Consider the following 20,000-nt stretch of genomic DNA (forward strand, 5'->3'; position numbering starts at 1 on the left):
GAAAATTGGTAGGAACAAAGCTGATATATATATTTAAATAATAACTTAAAATTTCATTCGAATATATATACTGGTATAGGAGGTATTAACTCCGCCGCCGTAAATAGCAGCCCCCCCCCCCCCCCCCCGCTCCGAAATCTATGGTTAGGTAATGCTGGGCTACGGGTTGACTGGGCTATGGGTTGGGTGAGTTTCGTTCGCGAAAATTTTAGGATTTCATATGAGGTCACTCACTTCGTTTACGACAATAAAAACAGAGTTCATGAAACCCACTAGAGGAAGGGTAACAAAGTCAAGATGAAACTACAGCCTAGAAATGTAACTGCCACCAGAAACAGATTCTCCCTTCTTGCAGAGGTAGAGGAAAACGAAATTGCTAATTGGAGACCATGGTCAAGGACCAAGGGGCGTACTTCGGCCACAAAAAGATGAGAAAGGTCAGGTCTTATCCTGATGCCAATGCACAGGATATAGAAGATGTAGTTAGTAAAACTACAACGGAGAATAACAAGACCACTATCATTGATCAGGTAACCAGAAACGATCTGTTCCTAAGAAAAGACGCCGCTAGCCAAACAGAACATTTGGTTAAACAGCTAAAAAAAAAATCCCGTTGAAACGTCTGAGAAAAAGACCAATAATACGAGTTATAGGTATTCTCCCAAGACTCAGTGTCAGCCACATCACCCTCAGTGAGGCCATAGGGATGAATGAAAGGCCAGAAAAAATGTTAAATTTATAGATCCTTGCGACACTTTCCATGGAAAGAGAAAATTATACAAAAGCGATGGAATACACTTTATGTGAAGAAGGCAAGCGAGCATTCGGAAACCAACTTTATTTCAATCTGTACGATTACTAAGGAACACAGAAGACACAGGACAAACTTGACCCTTAGAAAATCCTACAACAATAGACAGAGGAAATTTGAAAGAGAATTTAGAAAATACAGATAGAAGTAAAATTAATACACCAATAAATAGAGGAAACTAGCAATGCCACAGTAGAAGAAAAAAAAAAAACTCCTTATGAGTGGCACAATTCAAAGATCAGTCATTTAGAAACAAAATGGAAAACTTCAGAGCAATGATAGCTAGTAAGGAACTACATATCATAGGTATTACCGAGACCTGGATTCAAGAAAAAACTAATTATTTCATCGGCGAATACTAATTCCAAGGTTTCACGCTTTTCAAGGATTGCCTTACCAAAAAAAAAAAAAAAATGGAGGGGGGTAATACTCTATGTTAAAAATCATCTAAACTCAATAGAAATTAAATTAGAAACCGAATATGAAGTGACAGGTGCAAATGTTAACAGCAAAGGGGAAAAACATGTCAGTATTAGTAATATACAGACCACCACATCAATCGCAAGAACAGGACGAAAAGCTGAGCAGACAACTCGGACAAGAAGTGAACAATAAGCTAGCTGTCCTAATGGGAGACTACAATGCAGCAGTAAACTGGGGCACTATGAATTCTACATCATACACAGAGGGACACTGGCTACTAGAATTAGTCAAAAATGAATTCCTCCATAAGTGGATTGATAAACTAACAAAGGGAAACGACATACTAGATATTGTGCTAACAACAGAAGAAAATTTAAAAAATAGTGTCTCAGTAGGCGAAAATATTGGCAAAAGACAATAGAATAGTTAGGTTTCAGGTGATGTTCCTCATCTAAATGAAACGAAAATTATAAAAAGCCAGACTACCGTGAAGTTAACTGGATACAACTGAGGGAATACGTCAATAATCTAGAATATGACGAAACAGGTAATATAGATACACAATGGAACTCCTTTGTACAAATATATAAAGAAAAAAAGGGTTAAATGTATACTGCATAGAAAAAAAATGTACCAAATGGAAATGCATAGCCCAAATGTTTCAAAAGAGACATAGCTAATACAATAAACTGATAAAGAAAACATAAATCAATGAGTCAAGAGTCTTCAATTAGTGAAATTTCCAAACACAAAAAGTTAAGCAGAAATGTAGATAAACCAGTCAGAAATACCAAGATCAATGAAGAGAAAAGAGTGGCTTCAACTAGTAAAGAAAACTCTAAAGATTTTTTTTTTTTGCATATGTAAACAGTAGAAACAATAGCCCATTAAGAGACTCGAGGGTAATCTTATAACAAATGATTTGGATAAAGCTAAACTGATGGATGCATAATTTCACAACCGTATTTACTAGGAAAGAATCAACGCCCCTCCCCGAAACAGCTATCATATATGAAGGGTCACAACCACAGAATAGAATTACCTTTACAATGGAAGAAGTCAAAAAAAAAAATAAAAGGACTCAGTAAGTATAAGGCACCAGGTCCCGATGATATTCATACAAGAGATTATAGAAATAGAAGAAGGGATAACCCCACACGTTTACACAATGTTTCGAAAGACAGCTCACGAAAGAAAGGCACCACAAGAATGGAAACTACACACTGTTCCTCCAATCTACTAGCAAGGACCAAAAGAAGAACCTGGCAACTACTGACCTGCGTGTCTAACTTCAGTGCCTTGCAATTTTTTTTCAATCAATTACAGCAGATTCAATAGTAGAACAAATAACGAAAAACACCCTTCTGATAGACACCCAACATGGTCTTAGATATAAGAGATCCTGTGTGACATATCTGTTGGAATTTTTCCACAGCATGTTTAGTATATATGACAAAAGCAGGGAAATAGACATCATATACCTAGACTATCAAAAGGCTTTTGACGAAGTCCCTCATAAAAAAATAGTAGTTAAAATTAGAGCACTAGGCATCATTGATGAGCCAGCTGGATGGATCGAAGACTGACTGACAAACAGAAAACTGAGTTGTATTCAATGGAGAAGCCTCAGAGTCTGTATCTGTTACAAGTGGAGTACCTCAAGGATCCATCATTAGCCCATTACTATTTCTAATTTACATTAACGACATACATTATTGATTTACTAGTTCAATAGCCAAATTTGCAGAAGATACTAAACTAGGTACAAAACGCTGCAAACTCAGAAGTAGAAGCCTTACTATAGGATCGAATTAAGTTTGGAGAAGGGTCCAGAAACTGGCAAATGCCTTTCCACTTTTGAAAATGTAAATTTATGCAAAAAAATTATAGCAGCCCACAAACAGATTCCTCACTGCTGGGTAATGAAATAGAAAGTGTGGATCACGAGGAGGTTCTCGGCATTATTATTAGCAAAGATTTAAGGTTCACCAAACAGATCACAAAAATTGAAAAGAAAGCACAGAGACTAATAGGTTACATAGAGAGACAATTTAAGTACAAAAACAAAGACATTGTACTACAGCTGTACACATCATTAGTAAGACCACATCTGGAATATGTAGACCAATTTTGGGCTCTAAGTATTCAGGAGGATATAGATGGACTGGAAACAGTACAAGCTAGGCCACCAAACTAGTTCCAACTCTAAGGTAATTTAGATATAGAGAGAGAATGGAACGTTTGAAACTTATTTGATCTATAAACTCGACGACCAAGGGGACGCGAACAGAGGCCTTCAAAATTCTAAAAAGAATAACAAATGTATACTACAACAACTTCTTCACGCTTAGCACAAATCAGGCAAGAGGTAACGGATACAAACTGGAATTGAAAAGATAGAATACATCTCAATGAGGTAATTTCTTTACCGACAAAATAGCAAATACATAGAACAGATTTCCAGAGGATGTAGTGAACAGTAACACGGTAAACGAATTCAAGAATAAGTTGAACAAGAATATAGAAAATATTTAAACTAATTCGCTCTACCCAAGAGCAAAAGGAGTCTCCGTGGATGGACAAAAGTATTTGGGACATCAACGATCCTTTTAACACTCTCTCTCTCTCTCTCTCTCTCTCTCTCTCTCTCTCTCTCTCTCTCTCTCTCTCTCTCTCTCTCTCTCTCTCTCTCTCTCTCTCCATAACAAAAAGAGACAATTACTTCATAACTCGAGTTCTCGCAAGTAATATGTTTCTCTTTTTCTTAAACAATTTCAGTCTTCACAATTTGATCATTTTGAAAAATCATAAAGAACAGAGGGAAATTAAAATTACTCAAGAACTTTTGCATATTACATTGTAAATTAAACCAATTGATAACTGTCTTCTTTCAAGATTAAAAATAAAATTTAAAGCAATTGATATGATTGCGTTTTCTAGAATTAAAACTGAAAACCCAACCTTCTGTCGAAAATTATCTTGAAGGGCGATGATGGTTGCAATCCAATGGCTATTCCTCCAGTCAAATAACTGCCAGGTAGTTCCTTGATTTTGCAAGCATCTCGTGAGTCCAGTTGTCTAATGTAGTTGTTGGTAGTAACGCCAACTCCGATGAAGACGTACTTTCCTTTAAAAAAACAATTACATTTTTATTTTTTTTACCTGTAGTATATATTTTTTTTTTCTGCTTTAAGTATGAAATTATCAGTTGTGAAGCTAACGGATATGTAAAATTACGGTACACGACCCGTCAAAAATGAATTTTTAAATTCAAAATTAATTTTCGAACATTTACCTGTATAACTTAATTCAGCCGATCACATCTGTGTCGGCTCCAAACAGATATAACTAATTAGGTGACTAATTATCTTACCCTCACTGATTGTGACCAATGACAACTGGTCCAAAAAGTCTCATTATGATTGAGTTAATAAAATTAAGGAAATCTCGATAAAGAATGAAACTAAAGCACAATACCTGAAGACTTTTTGGAACGAATGGTCGTCAAAATCTTTAGCCCTGTTGGCTTTAACTGTTTAACAGGTAACTGCTTGTCAATAAGAAAATTGTCAGTTGGTCGTAACGTGGTCCTCTTTTCCTCTTCCCACCAATGGTAGGGGGGTCTCCACCAACCGGTTACTGAGCCATGCTTTAAGAATATGTTGTCGTAAACCTGCTTATGTATAATGTGGGGAGGTGGGAAGGGTCTTCCATTAAAATATACAGGTAGTGTTCGAAAATTAATCTTAAATTTAAAAATTCATTTGTCTCACACTTATCCTGTAAAACTTAATTCAGCCGATTACCAGCATTTATCCTGGATGGAGGGCATAAGTAGATATATTAACAGCTGATTTAATTAAGTAATCTTTAAAGAATACAAACAGACCTGAGAGGACCTCAGAGTAGTTACCTTGACTGATATAGGGCATCTCCATGTGTTGCAGTGAACTGGATCACCATCAGTAAAGTTTAGTCATGGCTGGGTCAGTCTTAACGTCTAGTCGAATAACTACCCTATTCTAAACTAAGTTCCTAACCTTGTATCAACAACTTGCATACGTCGGTTAAGTCCGTTAGTCTAGTCATATGTCTCTGAAGTAAGGTAAGTGTAGGGCCCCGATGGGCCATCATTACCTTACTTCCTCTCATGCATTTATACAACCTGCCTACGCGAGGTTTTCATTTGCACGGAGTGAGCCCTTACTCATATCCCATCTCATTCATGCCTTTCATTCTTTCTTACATACACTAAGTATTTAGGGTAGAAACCCAAGTAGATGTTAACCCACAATTTCTCCAGCTGCGACAATTGGACCAAGAGATCGTATGTTATCATACACCAACTCCACGTCCTTGAAGTAGTGGGAAGCAAAATCTGTATTCCCTTTCCATAAAGCAGCGTTCAGGACTGACTTCAATGAAGAGTTCTTCCAAAAAGGAAGAGACGTGGAATAACCCCTCAGACTGTGGGTACCTCTTCCCTTTTTAGACGCACTGTCTGATAAAGATTGGGGAGAGGCCTTTGCTATGAGTCTCCTGATAAAGAGAGAAACAGCATTTTTCGTCATGGCCTTCGACTGTAGTTTAGGGGAGACGAAGAGAGTCCGGGGTCAGTGAGGAATAGCCTTGGTTCTGGCTAGATAATAGCGCAAGGTTCTCACTGGGCAGTACAGTCTCTCCTCCTCCAGATGCCCAACTGTTTCACTTAAAGAAGAAAGAAGAAACTCTCTGGGGAAGAGGGTTGTATTCTGATTCCGTCTTGGCTCTGAATTCTGGAAGGTACGTAAGGACCATGTCCTTTCCTCTTGTACCTACAGAAGCAGAGATGGCTTGTATCTCTCCCAGTCTCTTGGCTGTAGCTAAATTAACCAAGAAAAGTATCTTGGTAGTCAAGTCTTGTAGAGAAGCTACCCCGAGAGGTTCAAAAGAAGCCCCTGCTAGAAGCTTGAGAACCACATTCAAGTCCCACTTCGGAGGACTAATGGAAATCGTGGGAACCTCAATCTCAAAGGATCTGATCAGGTCAGAGAGAATAGGGTCCTCAAAAACCTCACCAAAATACAGCCTAAACACAGAGGCTAGTGCCGACTTATAAGCTTTAACAGCTGACACTGAAAGCTTTCTCTCCTTCATTAGATAAAGGAGGAAATCCGCAATCTTTGGAACTGTAGGTCTAGAAGAAGTGTGGCGGTTCCTCTTACACCAACCTCTATAAACTACCCATTTACGCTGGTAGTTTAAATTGGTAGTGTGTCTCGTTTCCTGAGTCCCTGGCGAGCTAACTCTAAGGGTTCTGATGGGGTCCATTTGGGTAATTTGTCAAACTTCTGCTTCTCCAGACCCTGAACAAATAGATTCAGGGGGGCTTAGAGAAAGTCGAAACCTCCTTCACTTGACGAACACTCTCTGGGAAGGCATTCTCAGAACGACTCACCAATTCCCTGAAGGAATTAGGGATCAAACTTTCAAGAGCTATGTCATCCATCTCGTCATCTTGAAGAACTCTAAATTTCTCCACTGGCCCCCAAAGTCTCCTGGAGAATTCTGCATCGCCATCATTGGATGAGGAACCTGTAGCAGGAGACCTGTGATCATGCCGGGTCCTCAGCTGAGAACGTTGCGAAGATCTGGGGCTTCTGGTAGACGAAAGATGTCTATTCCTGGAAGGGGAATGGCTTCGGGAGTGACGTCTCCCAGTACTACTGGATAAAGAACGACGAGAATGTTTGGAAACCTGTAAGATCTCACAGGAGAGGTAGAAGGAGATCTATGGTGGGATCCAACAGATGAACGGCTAGGTCTCTTGACGTCCCAATGAGTTCTGGAATAAGGAGAAAGATGGTCTGGGGAATGATGGGACCAACTCCGGTTGCTTCTCCTTGAAGACTGGTTTCTGGACCTTCGGTCAGAGGAAACACTAGAGTCCCTCGAGGACCTGTGGGATGATAGTCCGGGTGTGCAGCTTCAAGAGTGATGAGATAGGTCGTTATGATAGGGTCTCGGTGTGGATCTACCCTTGGGAGACATGCTAGAGTTGGACTGTTGAGAGGTATGCCTCCTATTGTGAGACGAGCTCCTAGAAGGATATTTCCTGCGACTGGAACGCGGATTAGACATCCCTGGGTCTGAAGTATCATGGTCCTGCGAAGACGCAAGGGAGCTCCCTCGTCGACAATGAGGAGAACGAAATCTTGACCTCCCTGGGTTTGAAGATAAAGGAGCCTGCAACGGTGTAGGGGTGCTCCCTCGCTGACGATGGGGAGAACGAAGTAGCGATGGGGTTTCTTCGTCCAAGTTGCTCATACACCCATCAGGGGTGATGGCGAACTGGACCTGCATCCTGCCCTGCTTTGGGGAGGGGATCACCTCACATTGTCCGCTCACCTCAGCGACTGGCGTAGCAAGGGCAGGTGCAGAGCTGGAAGGCAATACAGGGACATTTAAGGCATTAAAGCAATTCACTAAAAAGGAAATGTTCTCACTCACCTTTGAGAACTTAGCCTCCCAAATAGCTTGCACTTTCTCAAAGCAACTTATAAAAGCATAAGAACTCTCGGCGGTAACCGTTGTAGCAGGAGAAACGGACAGGGCAACATCTACAGAGGAGCTAAAACTACTTATCCCTCCTTCTGGGACATTGTCCTTTGGAGGTTCTACCCCATCCCCTAAGGCTGAACTGATCTCCTGGGAAGGTGAAGATCTAACCTCGTCCTCCGGTAGACCACTCTTCGTGGTCTTACTCGACTTATAACTACGTTTCTTGGGTAAAGAGTCCATATGCTTGACATATAACTTCGGTCTTCTATAGACCCACCCTTACACTCGTTACTAGTGTACCAACCGTGTTTCACACAATTGTACATAATTCCTTTTGTATATATTATGGTTGTATCTTCGCTCTTCCCTCGCACTAAAACGAACATGAAAATTCAAGTCTGGTTTTTCCTCTGTGATTTTGTCTGTCTTGTGAACTTGTCATGTCCTGTTGCCTTGAGGTTTTGTATATAAGGAGAGTGTTCCACAACAATATAACTCAGTCGTTTCCAATCTGCCTTTGATTTCACAACTCTTCTCTCGGCCCGTCACATTGGTGACCCCGGAAGTCGACTCGCTTCCACCGCCTTCCACCCCCACCCCCTCGCCCCTCCATCGTTGGTACTATGACGGACTCTACGGCAGTTGGCGCTACGGCCTCTCCATTCAAACTTTCATCGTTTGCCAGCGGAGAGGCGTTTGCTTGGTTTCAGCGCGCAGAAGTCCAGTTTCGTATCAGGGGCGTGACTCGCTCAACCACCAAAGCGGATTATGTTCTCGCGGCGATACCCGAGGACACCTTCCCAGAAATATCCGACTGGCTTTGTGAACAAGGAGACACCCCAATAGCGTATGACGACCTCAAATCATACCTTCTGCAACAGTACTCGCCGTCGCCAGCCGCCCGTATAGCAAAGCTTTTTCAGCTCTCGCAACAATCGTTGGGGGACCAAAGGGCTTCGCTTGCCCTCAGGGAAATGACCAGTATCGCTCGCCTTCAACCTGCCGCAGACGGCTCTCCTCGTGAGGTGAACCTACTCCGTGCCCTTTGGATACGCCGTTTACCTGAACCTGTGCGCGCTGCCATACCCGATGTCAATAGTTTACCCATAAAGGACTTGATGACCAAAGCCGACGCCCTTATGGACAGCCACTTCAAGACCTCCATCAACGCCTCCACCCCTGACGACGAGGATGCCTATTCAACGTACACCGAAGCTGATATGAATGCCGTAGGACATACACGCCTACCCCGTGACGTGCCGAAGCGGCGACAAAGCCGCCCACCACCCACCAATCGCTCGCGCCCCAACGAACGACTTCTACAGCCACTTACTACCTCCCATCCACCGCAGTTTTGCTACTACCACTTCAGATTCGGGGCAACCGCGAAGAAATGTGCCAAAGATTGTCAGTGGCCAAAAAACGTGTAAGTAGGCCATCGCTTGTGGCGGTGGCCTCCCATGTTTCTAATCTTTTCTTTTTACAGGATGCAGGAACGGGCGTGCGATTTTTGGTAGACACGGGTGCTTGTCGTTCTCTTTTGCCAAGGAAACTCTTCAAGGCACAACGTAGTCTGTCTACATCTGCCGACGTCCGCTTGGTAGCTGCCAACGGATCTGCGATACCCACCTACGGTTACGAGAGCCTCACATTATCGTTCGGAAACAGTAAATTCAATTGGAAGTTTCTCGTTGCTGACGTCACAATGCCAATCCTCGGTGCGGATTTCCTCTCTCATTTCCACCTTCTGGTCGATGTTGCCCTCCGACGATTGGTCAACGCGGACTCGTACTTGTCGACACCTCTTCAACCCGCCCCCTCTAACCTCGCTCTCCACATCAGCGCACCCACGGATGCCTACGCCCACCTCCTCACGTCGTACCCGGAAGTTTTCCGTCCAGAACTTCGCCAAACGCCCACGGTTCCTGCTAAGCACGGTATTTATCACCATATCAAGACGACGGGACCCCCAGTCTTCGCAAAATTCAGACGTCTGGCACCGGAACGATTGGCAGCCGCCAAACAGACGTTCGCCGAAATGGAGAAAATGGGCCTTTGCCAAAAGGCCTCCAGCCCATGGTCGTCACCCGTACACATCGTTCTGAAGAAAGACGGCTCCCTCCGTCCGTGCGGGGATTACAGGCGCCTGAACATGCAAACAGAACCGGATCACTACCCCCTCCCAAACATTGCCGATGTAACCTCCTACCTGCACAAAGCAAAGGTTTTCTCTACGCTTGACCTCCTGAAGGGGTATTATCAGGTGCCTATGAACCCAGAAGACATCCCCAAGACCGCCATCACCACTCCGTTTGGTACATACACCTTCAATTACTCCTGTTTTGGCCTTCGTAATGCTGGGGCAACGTTTCAACGTCTCATGGATGGCATCTTAGGGGACCTCCCTTTCTGTGTATGTTATGTGGACGACATACTTGTGTTCTCCTCCTCAAAAGAGGAACACCTCCGTCACCTGCGCATCGTGCTCGACCGCCTGCAACAAAACGGCCTTGTAGTCCGGTACGACAAGTGTACCTTTGGCGCCAACGAAGTGTCGTTCTTAGGGCACCGTATCACTCCTGAAGGAGTCCATCCCCTCCCTGAGAAGGTAGCAGCCGTTCAGAATTTCCCCACGCCCTCGACCGTCAAAGCTCTGCAGGAATTCTTGGGCATGATCAACTATTATCACCGCTTTCTGCCAGCCATTGCCGCCACTCTTGCTCCCCTCTACGCCTCCCTCAAGGGCAAGCCAAAGGACTTGAAGTGGGGTCCCCTTCAAGAAGCGGCCTTCTGCAATGCAAAGAAGGCCCTATCAACTGCTGCGGCTCTCACTTTTCCTATCCCACACGCCCCTCTCCTTCTCTCCACCGATGCCAGCGACGTCGCTATTGGTGCAGTACTCGAGCAGGTGGTCAAAGGCTCGCCCCGCCCATTGGCCTTCTTCAGCAGAAAACTGTCCAAGGCAGAATCGGGTTATTCTACCTTCGATCGAGAATTGCTGGCGGTGCACCTGGCTGTCCGTCACTTTCGCCATTTCTTAGAAGGTACGCCCTTCGTCATTCGCACAGACCAAATGCCTCTGGTGCACGCCTTCACTCGACAGTCTGACGCCTGGTCCGCCCGTCAACGCCGACATCTCTCCGCCGTGGCTGAATACAATTGCACCCTCCAATACGTCCCTGGGAAAATGAATCCCGTTGCCGATGCCCTGTCAAGAAACACGTTGGCTGCCGTTCAACTGGGATTGGATTACAACGCCCTGGCTGAAGCCCAACGACAGGATCCAGAGTATCAAGCTTGTAGGACATCCTGCACGTCCCTCCGTTGGGAGGATTTTTCCCTCGAAAACTCCAACACCACCCTCCTCTGTGACGTCAGTACTGGTAGACCGCGACCTTGGATTCCTGCTCCCATGCGCCAACAGGTGTTTGATTTCATCCACGGCCTTTCACATCCCTCGTGCCGTTCTACTGCACAGCTGCTGAAGGCAAAGTTCATTTGGCACGGCATTTCTAAGGATGCTAAGGATTGGGTCCGTGCCTGTACTTCTTGCCAAACTTCCAAAGTACATCGACACACGGATTCAGGAGTGGGCACCTTTCCTCAACGTCAGCGTCGTTTCGCACACATTCACGTCGACGTTGTAGGCCCCCTACCCACATCACAAGGACATCGTTACCTGTTTACCGTCATCGACCGCTCCACTCGTTGGCCTGAAGCCATTCCCATGGAAACTGCAACGTCCGCCTCATGTACATCTGCCTTACTCTCTGGATGGATTTCAAGATTCGGTATCCCTGAGCATATTACTTCTGACAGGGGAACCACTTTCACCTCTCAATTATGGACGTCATTAGCGAATCTCCTGGGCATCACCCTACATCACACAACGGCCTACAACCCCGCTGCCAATGGAATGGTTGAACGATTTCATCGCACCCTCAAAGCAGCTTTGATGTCCCGCTGCAAGGATTGCAACTGGTTTACTCAGCTTCCCTGGGTCCTCCTTGGACTAAGGACCACTCCTAAAGACGCCCTCGACGTCTCGGCAGCCGAAATGGTGTATGGCGACCCGTTGGTCGTCCCTGCCGAGTTTTTTCCTTCTACAACCTCCTCCGACGATCTCCAGCGCATACGTCACGTCGTGGAAAAATTTACTACGTGCCGCCAGACTTACAAGCCCCCAGCGAAGCATCACATACCAACGGACTTGCACTCTGCAACGCACGTCTTCCTGCGCAACGACACCAGCAAGCCACCGTTAACGCCCCCTTACACGGGACCTTACCTTGTGATCCGACGCAGTCCGAAAGCATTCCTCCTAAACATTCGGGGCAAAGAAGACTGGGTCTCCATTGATCGTCTAAAACCTGCTTATCTTCTGCCAGATGACCCGCCTACAGTTCGCCTCTCTAGATCAGGGCGCCCTATTTAACATGTACAGTATGTCATTTTTAGGGGGGGAGCCATGTACCAACCGTGTTTCACATAATTGTACATAATTCCTTTTGTATATATTATGGTTGTATCTTCGCTCTTCCCTCGCACTAAAACGAACATGAAAATTCAAGTCTGGTTTTTCCTCTGTGATTTTGTCTGTCTTGTGAACTTGTCATGTCCTGTTGCCTTGAGGTTTTGTATATAAGGAGAGTGTTCCACAACAATATAACTCAGTCGTTTCCAATCTGCCTTTGATTTCACAACTCCTCTCTCGGCCCGTCACACTAGTAACATTAATATCGCACTTAATACCCCTACATGACTGACAAAGAGAATGAGTACCAAAGGCAAACTTTCTACTTATCCTAGTCGAACAATTAGTGCAGGAGCGTTGAGTCTCAGAGTCAGATGGCATACTCATAGATCACTAACACCATCAAAGGATCCAAAATCACTTGAAGACGACAAATCCAAGGTGTAGTCGTTAACAAAAACCAAAAGGAATTCTAAATAAATGCAATTATATCAGAATGTTGGAGCGACAGCACAAACGTGCTTCTGTGACAACAGATGAATAAAGAATGGCCCAGTAACCAGTTGGTGGAGAGACCCCCCACCATTGGTGGGGAAGGGAAAGAGGACCACGTGACAACCAACTGACAATTTTCTAATCGACAAGCAGTTACCTGTTAAACAGTTAAAGCCGACAGGGCTTAAGATTTTGACGACCATTCGTTCCAAAAAGTCTTCAGGTATTGTGCTTTAGTTTCATTCTTTATCGAATTTCCTTAATTTTATTATTTTTGGACCAGTTGTCGGTCGGTCACAATCAGTGAGGGTAAGATAATTAGGCACCTAATTAGTTATATCTGTCTGGAGCCGACACAGATGTGATCGGCTGAATTAAATTATACAGGATAAGTGTGAGACAAATGACATCTAAATATCTATTTAGATATGCACACACACAGATTCAACCATTCCCACCCCCTTTGAGTATACCCATCTGGGTATCCACTCTCACCAGGGTATAACTACTCCCACTCCCCTTACCTGACAAGAGGGACGGTGCTGCTGAGCATGACTGGAAAGATATATATATATATATATATATATATATATATATATATATATATATATATGTATGTATGTATATATGTGTATATATATATATATATATATATATATATATATATATATATATATATATATATATATATATATAGGAATTGCTCATAGAATTATTGATGAAATCTCCACGGGGGCAAAGAAGAAGAAGCCTATGCCATAAAAAAAATGGATCTGTTATAACAGGAGATGAAAAAAGACGACGTTGGATGGAACACTTTAGTGAGGTCATGAATAGAAGTTATGAAGATATAATTCAACTGATATACTTGAAGCTGAGGAAGACCTTCATGTGCCAATGAATGAATTCAGTGTGTTTGAAGTCGATGCTATCATTAAAAAACTCATGAGATGTAAAGCTCCTGGATATGATGGAATTACAGCTGAGATGACACTGGCCGAAAATGAAGGGACTCCCACAATACTTACAAGATTATTTTGTAGAATGCGGTTTGAAGAGGCAAAACCTGATGAGTGGGTGCTAGGAGTGTTGGTGAAAATGGCAAAAAAAAAGGTGATCTTATTGATTGCAGTAATTACAGAAGCCTCACATTTACGTCAGTTGTCATGAAAATATATAGTATGCTTATTCTAAAAAGACTAAAGTGAAAGACTGACGAAGCGTTGAGATATGAACAAGCAGGATTTCGAAAAGGTAGCAGATGAACTGACCAAATTTTTATTGTAAGATGTGCACAGCAATGTGTAGAATATAGAAATCCACTTTTGATGGCAGTTGTGGACTATAAAAAAGACTTTGATAGTGTGCACCGGTCAATTTTGTGGAGAATCCTGCGTTATTATGGAGTTCCTCTTAAATATGTGTATTTGATATGTCTGTTCATGAGCATAGTAAGTGCAAAGTTAATGTTAGTGTAACCCTGTCAAATGAATTTCAACTGAACTGTGGAGTACAAGGGAATGTGTTGTCACGTATGTTGTTTATCCTCCTCATGGATTTTGTCAAGCAAAGAAAAGTTGGGAATGGGGGAGAAGGATTGGACTGGATTGGTAACAAGAACTTACCGGACCTAAAGTATGTTGACGACGCTGTCCTTATTAGCAAAACGAGCAGGACTTGCAAAGCTTGCTTACCAGAATGCATGATATATCACATGAGGTTGGGCTCAAGATAAATAGAAGAAAGACAGATGATGAGAACGAACGGAATATGCAATGGAAGAGGAAATATCATTGGAAGTAGAAAGGATTAATGAGGTGGAATCATTTAAATATTTAGGAACTATGATCTATACAGGGTCTTTAGAATCGGAGTTTAATGAAAGATTGAAAAAAGCAAACCAGACAATGACTAGGTTAAATAAAATTTGGAAATCAAATCGCCTGAAATTAAACATAACAATAAGACTATATGTCAGTTTAGTGAGATCGGTGTTACTATACGGACAGGAGTCGCAGTATGACAAGGAAACAATATCCAACAGATTTTGTAAACTTGAAAACAAAACCCTCAGAAGAATATTGGAAGTTAAATGCCAGGTACGATTAGAAATGAAACTATAAGACAGATTACTCAAGTGTCCCATATGGATGAAATCATGATGAGGGGTATATGGAGATGGTTTGGGCAATGCTCTTCGCACTCCCCAAGAAAGATTAGTTCACTAAACTTACACTTCAGCTCCACAAGGCACAAGATGAGTTGGAAGATCAGCCCTACATGGCTGAGGACTAAGAAACGTGACATGAGAGATGATGAATGGAGAGGTATTGAATTAAAAGCTCAAGATGGAGATGACTGACGAAATCTAACTGAGGCCCTTTGCGTAAACAGGCATAGGAGGAGGTGGAGGAGGTGGTGGTGGTGGTGGTGGTGGTGGTGGTGGTGATGATGAGATATATAAAGTATATATATATATATATATATATATATATATATATATATATATATATATATGTATATATACAGTATACATATATATATATATATATATATACATATATATAAAGACACTTGATCTCTATATATAGGGGAGATAATGCATACTAATAATAGGTGATAATTAAAGCTAGATTTAAGATACTGATTTTTAAAGGGGGATTATACCCTTCCATCTAATACTAAATTTTCTTGGTTCCCTTAAATGCACAGTAGCAGTTCTTGCTTCGTTCAAATAACTATTTGCGAGGTTAGGCTAAATTCAAATTTCTACAGCAGTAATTGCATTCTTGAAAAGTATTCAGTAGCAATTTAATACAATAATGTTCCTTTTATATGAAAATTAAATATTCTTTATTTCCTAATAACAAACTAAGAATAGTTTTCAAACAACAAAACAGTATTTTTGAATTGCCTAAATGAATTTACAGGAAAATGTTAAAAAGGTTCAACTAAAACACTCAAATCTACAATCGGTTTCAACAACATAATAACTAACCTTTCAAAACCTTCTGGAGTCCTTCCGTGTAATTCGAAACAAGGTTATTTGGGTCCCTCATAAAATTAGTATTCCAGACGTTATTGAGAACCCGACATTCTTCTGTTTGGGAATTGAGACAAGTTTGCTGGAAAGGATATATTGTATGAGATATAAATCCTTTAAGTTTAATAAGTTATCAGCTGAATTGTGTCTTTATACCTGTACGAAAATATGTTTAATACCATATTTGGTTTATGTATAAACACCTAATGAATGGCAACAACTCATTTTAATATGTAAAATATATACCAGATTTATGAAAAAAATTCATATTCATGCACACTAGTAATGAATTATATTCGAAAGCTTGTCATAGTTACCAAAACATACATTTCCCCGAATCCAATGAAAGGCAAAACAACTTAACACTAGAAAGCCAACATTTGCCAAGCAAATACAGCATATATCACTGCATCTCCCTCCCCATGCAACCATGGACTGGCCCATATTAATCTTTTCCAGATATGGATCCCTGATAGATTTTCCAGAAATCATTGTAAAGTGGTGTATGCAAAAATTGAGAATAACGTCCTGTGGTCATATATTATGGGCATTCCCATACCATAGTTCAGGTCATATATTTTAAATACCAGACCATAGGAGCAAAAAATGCACATTCTCTGTCAATAGTAGAAAATTTCTAAATTTAATAATTTTGAAGTGATGCATACGAAAAACGTGACTTACATCCTGTGGACATATATCCAAGGTACCCTCATACGAAATTCCAGGTCATTTGGTGTAAATATGAGGGCACAAGAGTCGAAAATGTACATTTCTGGACTAAAAATGAACAAAAATTGCAAATTTAACCATTTGTAACAAACATATGCCGAAAATTTTGATGAATTCCAATTGGTATTTATCTAATGCACCTCTACCAAATTTCAGGTCATTCGGTTATAACATCAGGCAACAGAAGACCAAAATATACATTTTTGTCAGAAAATGGCCAAAAAGAAAATAAACCCAACTAGAGGGGCACTCAGTAGAGCAAAGACCTCCGCCGTGGAAGTTCATTTCTCGACCTTATGCTCAACCTTGACTTTTGAACTTAACATGTATTAATTGGCGTGGATTTTCATACACTCAAATATGAACCAAGTTTGAAGTGTCTGTGACAACGATGTCCAAATTTATGGCTGATTACGTTTATAGGACATTTTGCCTGACCGTGACCTTGATCTTTCACCTTTAACTTCCAAAATTTAATAATTTCGAGCTTTTTACATAACAGTTAATCCCTGCAAGTTTCATTACTCTACGATTAAAATTGAAGCCAAGAGACACACACAAATACACACACATAACCTCTTTCCAACTTCGTTGGTGGAGGTAATAAAGTTATTTCAAAGGTGTGTATCAGAATAAAATTTAAATGCACCAGGGTATTTGTCCACTTGACATTTGTGTTAAATTTCAGGCTATCTGGCCCGTAATTGAATGAGACGAATAGATTTGAAAATTTAGCAGGGGGAGGAGAAGAAACATCAGGAAAAACAACATATCCCCCCCACCCCCTGCAGTGAAATGTAATAACAAACAGTCGTTTATTAAAATACTCACCGAGGCCGTAACCTGGAAAAGATCATTTTCATTACAGCCTGCATTCCAGTCAGGCTGGAGGGACAATTCCAGGAGATTGGAAAAGGGCAATGAGGCCGGTCGCTCGACTGCAAGGTGGGAGACGAGTGTAGCCGAGTAGGAGGTGCAGACGATGAGTGACAAGAAGTAGCCAAGCCAAAAGATGACTCGGGAGGCACCGTTGACGGGCTGCGTGGCGCTTCCTGTAAGAAGAGTGAACTGAGAGTTATTGTTATTATTACTATCTAAGCTATAAACCTAGTTGGAAAAGCAAGATGCTATAAGCCCAGTGAGGAAATGAAACAAGGAAATAAATAAACTACAAGAGAAGTAATGAATAATCTAAATCAATATTTCAAAAACAGGTGCAACATTAAATTAGATCATCCATATATAAACTGTAAAAACTTGAAAGAAAACAAGAGGAGGAGAAATGAGATAGAGTAGTGTGCCCGAGTGTACCCCCAAGGAAGAGAACTCTACCCCAAGACAGTGGAAGACCATGGTACAGAAGCTATGGCAATACCCAAGACTAGAGAACAATGGTTTGATTTTGGAGAGTCCTTCTCTTAGAAGAGCTGCTTACCATAGCTAAGAGTCTCTTCTACCCTTAACAAGAGGAAAGTAGCCACTGAACAATTAAAGTGCAGTAGTTAACCCCTTTAGCGAAGCAGAATTGTTTTGTAATTTAACTGTTGTCAAGTGTATGAGGACAGAGGAAAAAAATGTGGAAAGAATAGGCCAGACTATTCTGTGTATGTGTAGACAAAGAAAATTTTTTTTGGAGTGTCCTTCTCTTAGAAGAGCTTCTTACCATGGCTAAGAGTCTCTTCTACCCTTACCAAGAGGAAAGTCGCCACTGAACAATTAAAGTGCAGTAGTTAAACTCTTTAGCGAAGCAGAATTGTTTTGTAATTTAACTGTTGTCAAATGTATGAGGACAGAGGAAGAAAATGTGGAAAGAATAGGCCAGACTATTCGGTGTATTTGTAGGCAAAGAAAAATTGAGCCGTAACCCTAACCAGAGAGAGGGGTCAATATAGTATTGTCTGGCCAGTTAAAGGGCCCAATAACTCATGATGGGAAAATATTACAGGTGGGCATATCTAAAATCTCGTAAGAATCGCCTTCATAATAATATATGAAGTCAGAAGAGATTGACATCTGCTACATGTAATGCTTAATCAAAGATATATTCTTTAATGCTTTTAAGCTAACTCTAATGTTTCTGTTTAAATAAAAGCATACATTGTTAACTTATTGTTATTATCGATTTTATATTGTATCATTTAACTTCTTTTGAATCTTATTTCGACATTATTCTTAAATATTTCTTGGCACTGTGACCCATTCTTATGTGGGCATGAACTTATCCCATAAGTATGTATGTACATCATGAATAACAATAATATCTATCGTGTTGGAAAAGACTAACAATAAACATCTACCTTGCTGGAGAAGAGCCGACACCATGTACCAAGACACATGAGAGAACCCTGCGCTGAACTCTCCCTCCACTTTGTCCGATAAATAACGACTATAAGTTCTCTCGGAGACGAATAGAAAAACCACAAGGAGGGCCATGGTGAAGGCGACTACGACGTACAGGAGAGATTCCATGGGCAGGGCATAAGCCATCAGCTTCTTCTGGAAGTCCTCCTGAGTCGCTACGAAAAGCTTGCGGCTGAAGAATTGAACGGAGAAGTTTAGCCATTTTATTTGGAAATTTTTAGCAGATAATTTTGATTTATGGAATTTTGGCCACATGGCTCGGTGCTGGGGAGTGGAATGGCCTTTCAATACTGATCTGTGCATTGGATTAGATATCACTAGGACGTATAAGTTAACAAGATGATTAATTGCATCATGGCTGAGCCTTCATGATCTTTTGTTAAGTTTGCGATAGTGCAATGAGCAATAACAGATAAGAGTAATTAATAATTTTTAACACATGTATTTTGTTAAGTTAGTGATAGTACAATGAGCAATAACATAGTACTTGATACTTTTTAACACAGGTTCTTTTGATTAATTAGCTATATTACAACGAGCAATAACAGAGGAGAGTAATTAATACTTTTTAACACATATGTCCAAAACAGCCACCATGTTTCAAAGTACAACAATCACCTGATCATATAGATTGGCTGAGTGTAGGTGATGATTTCACTACGCTCTTGTGTCACGGAAAGCTCCGAAACAGTTAGATCTGCCCTTCTTTCCTGCAGCTCCCCGACCATCCCATTCCATTTGTTGCTCGCTGGATCGACGAGGCTTCCGTAAGCATATCCTTTTAATATCCCGTAAGTTAATCTGGAAAGAGAAGCAAGTAAATTTCAAAAAGGAAAGAAAAACTCTAAATATTTTCCTTTAATATCATAATCATTATCATAAATGAAAAACTATACATAATAAATTTGTATCATGAAAGGAAAAAAAATATCATTATCATCACTATCTTTCAGAAAGAACAAAATTCATTTATAACATGATCCAAATACCAAGGATTTGCAAAGCAATTTGTGTGACCATAAGTTTCCTTGGTGAAAAAAAAAACCCTACTTTTCTTACTGGTCAATCAAAAGCAAAAGCCCTTTTTTCAATCAATCAAGAAACTTGTAAGGCCGAAGAGG

General features: G+C 41.3%; 1 protein-coding gene across 1 annotated transcript in view; it reads right to left on the reverse strand.

Annotated features, from left to right (window-relative positions):
• LOC137652680 (glutamate receptor 1-like) overlaps positions 1–20,000 on the reverse strand; it is an 89,457-nt gene that overhangs the window by 4,175 nt on the left and 65,282 nt on the right. Inside the window, exons 7-11 of the mRNA XM_068386084.1 lie at positions 19,498–19,680; positions 18,816–19,051; positions 17,350–17,570; positions 15,742–15,868; positions 4,196–4,361 (exon numbers count right to left, since the gene is read on the reverse strand). Coding sequence (XP_068242185.1) covers positions 4,196–4,361; positions 15,742–15,868; positions 17,350–17,570; positions 18,816–19,051; positions 19,498–19,680 — 933 coding nt within the window. The remainder of the gene's footprint in view (positions 1–4,195; positions 4,362–15,741; positions 15,869–17,349; positions 17,571–18,815; positions 19,052–19,497; positions 19,681–20,000) is intronic.

The sequence above is a fragment of the Palaemon carinicauda genome, chromosome 14, assembly GCF_036898095.1.
Source record: "Palaemon carinicauda isolate YSFRI2023 chromosome 14, ASM3689809v2, whole genome shotgun sequence".
Lineage (NCBI taxonomy): Eukaryota > Metazoa > Arthropoda > Malacostraca > Decapoda > Palaemonidae > Palaemon > Palaemon carinicauda.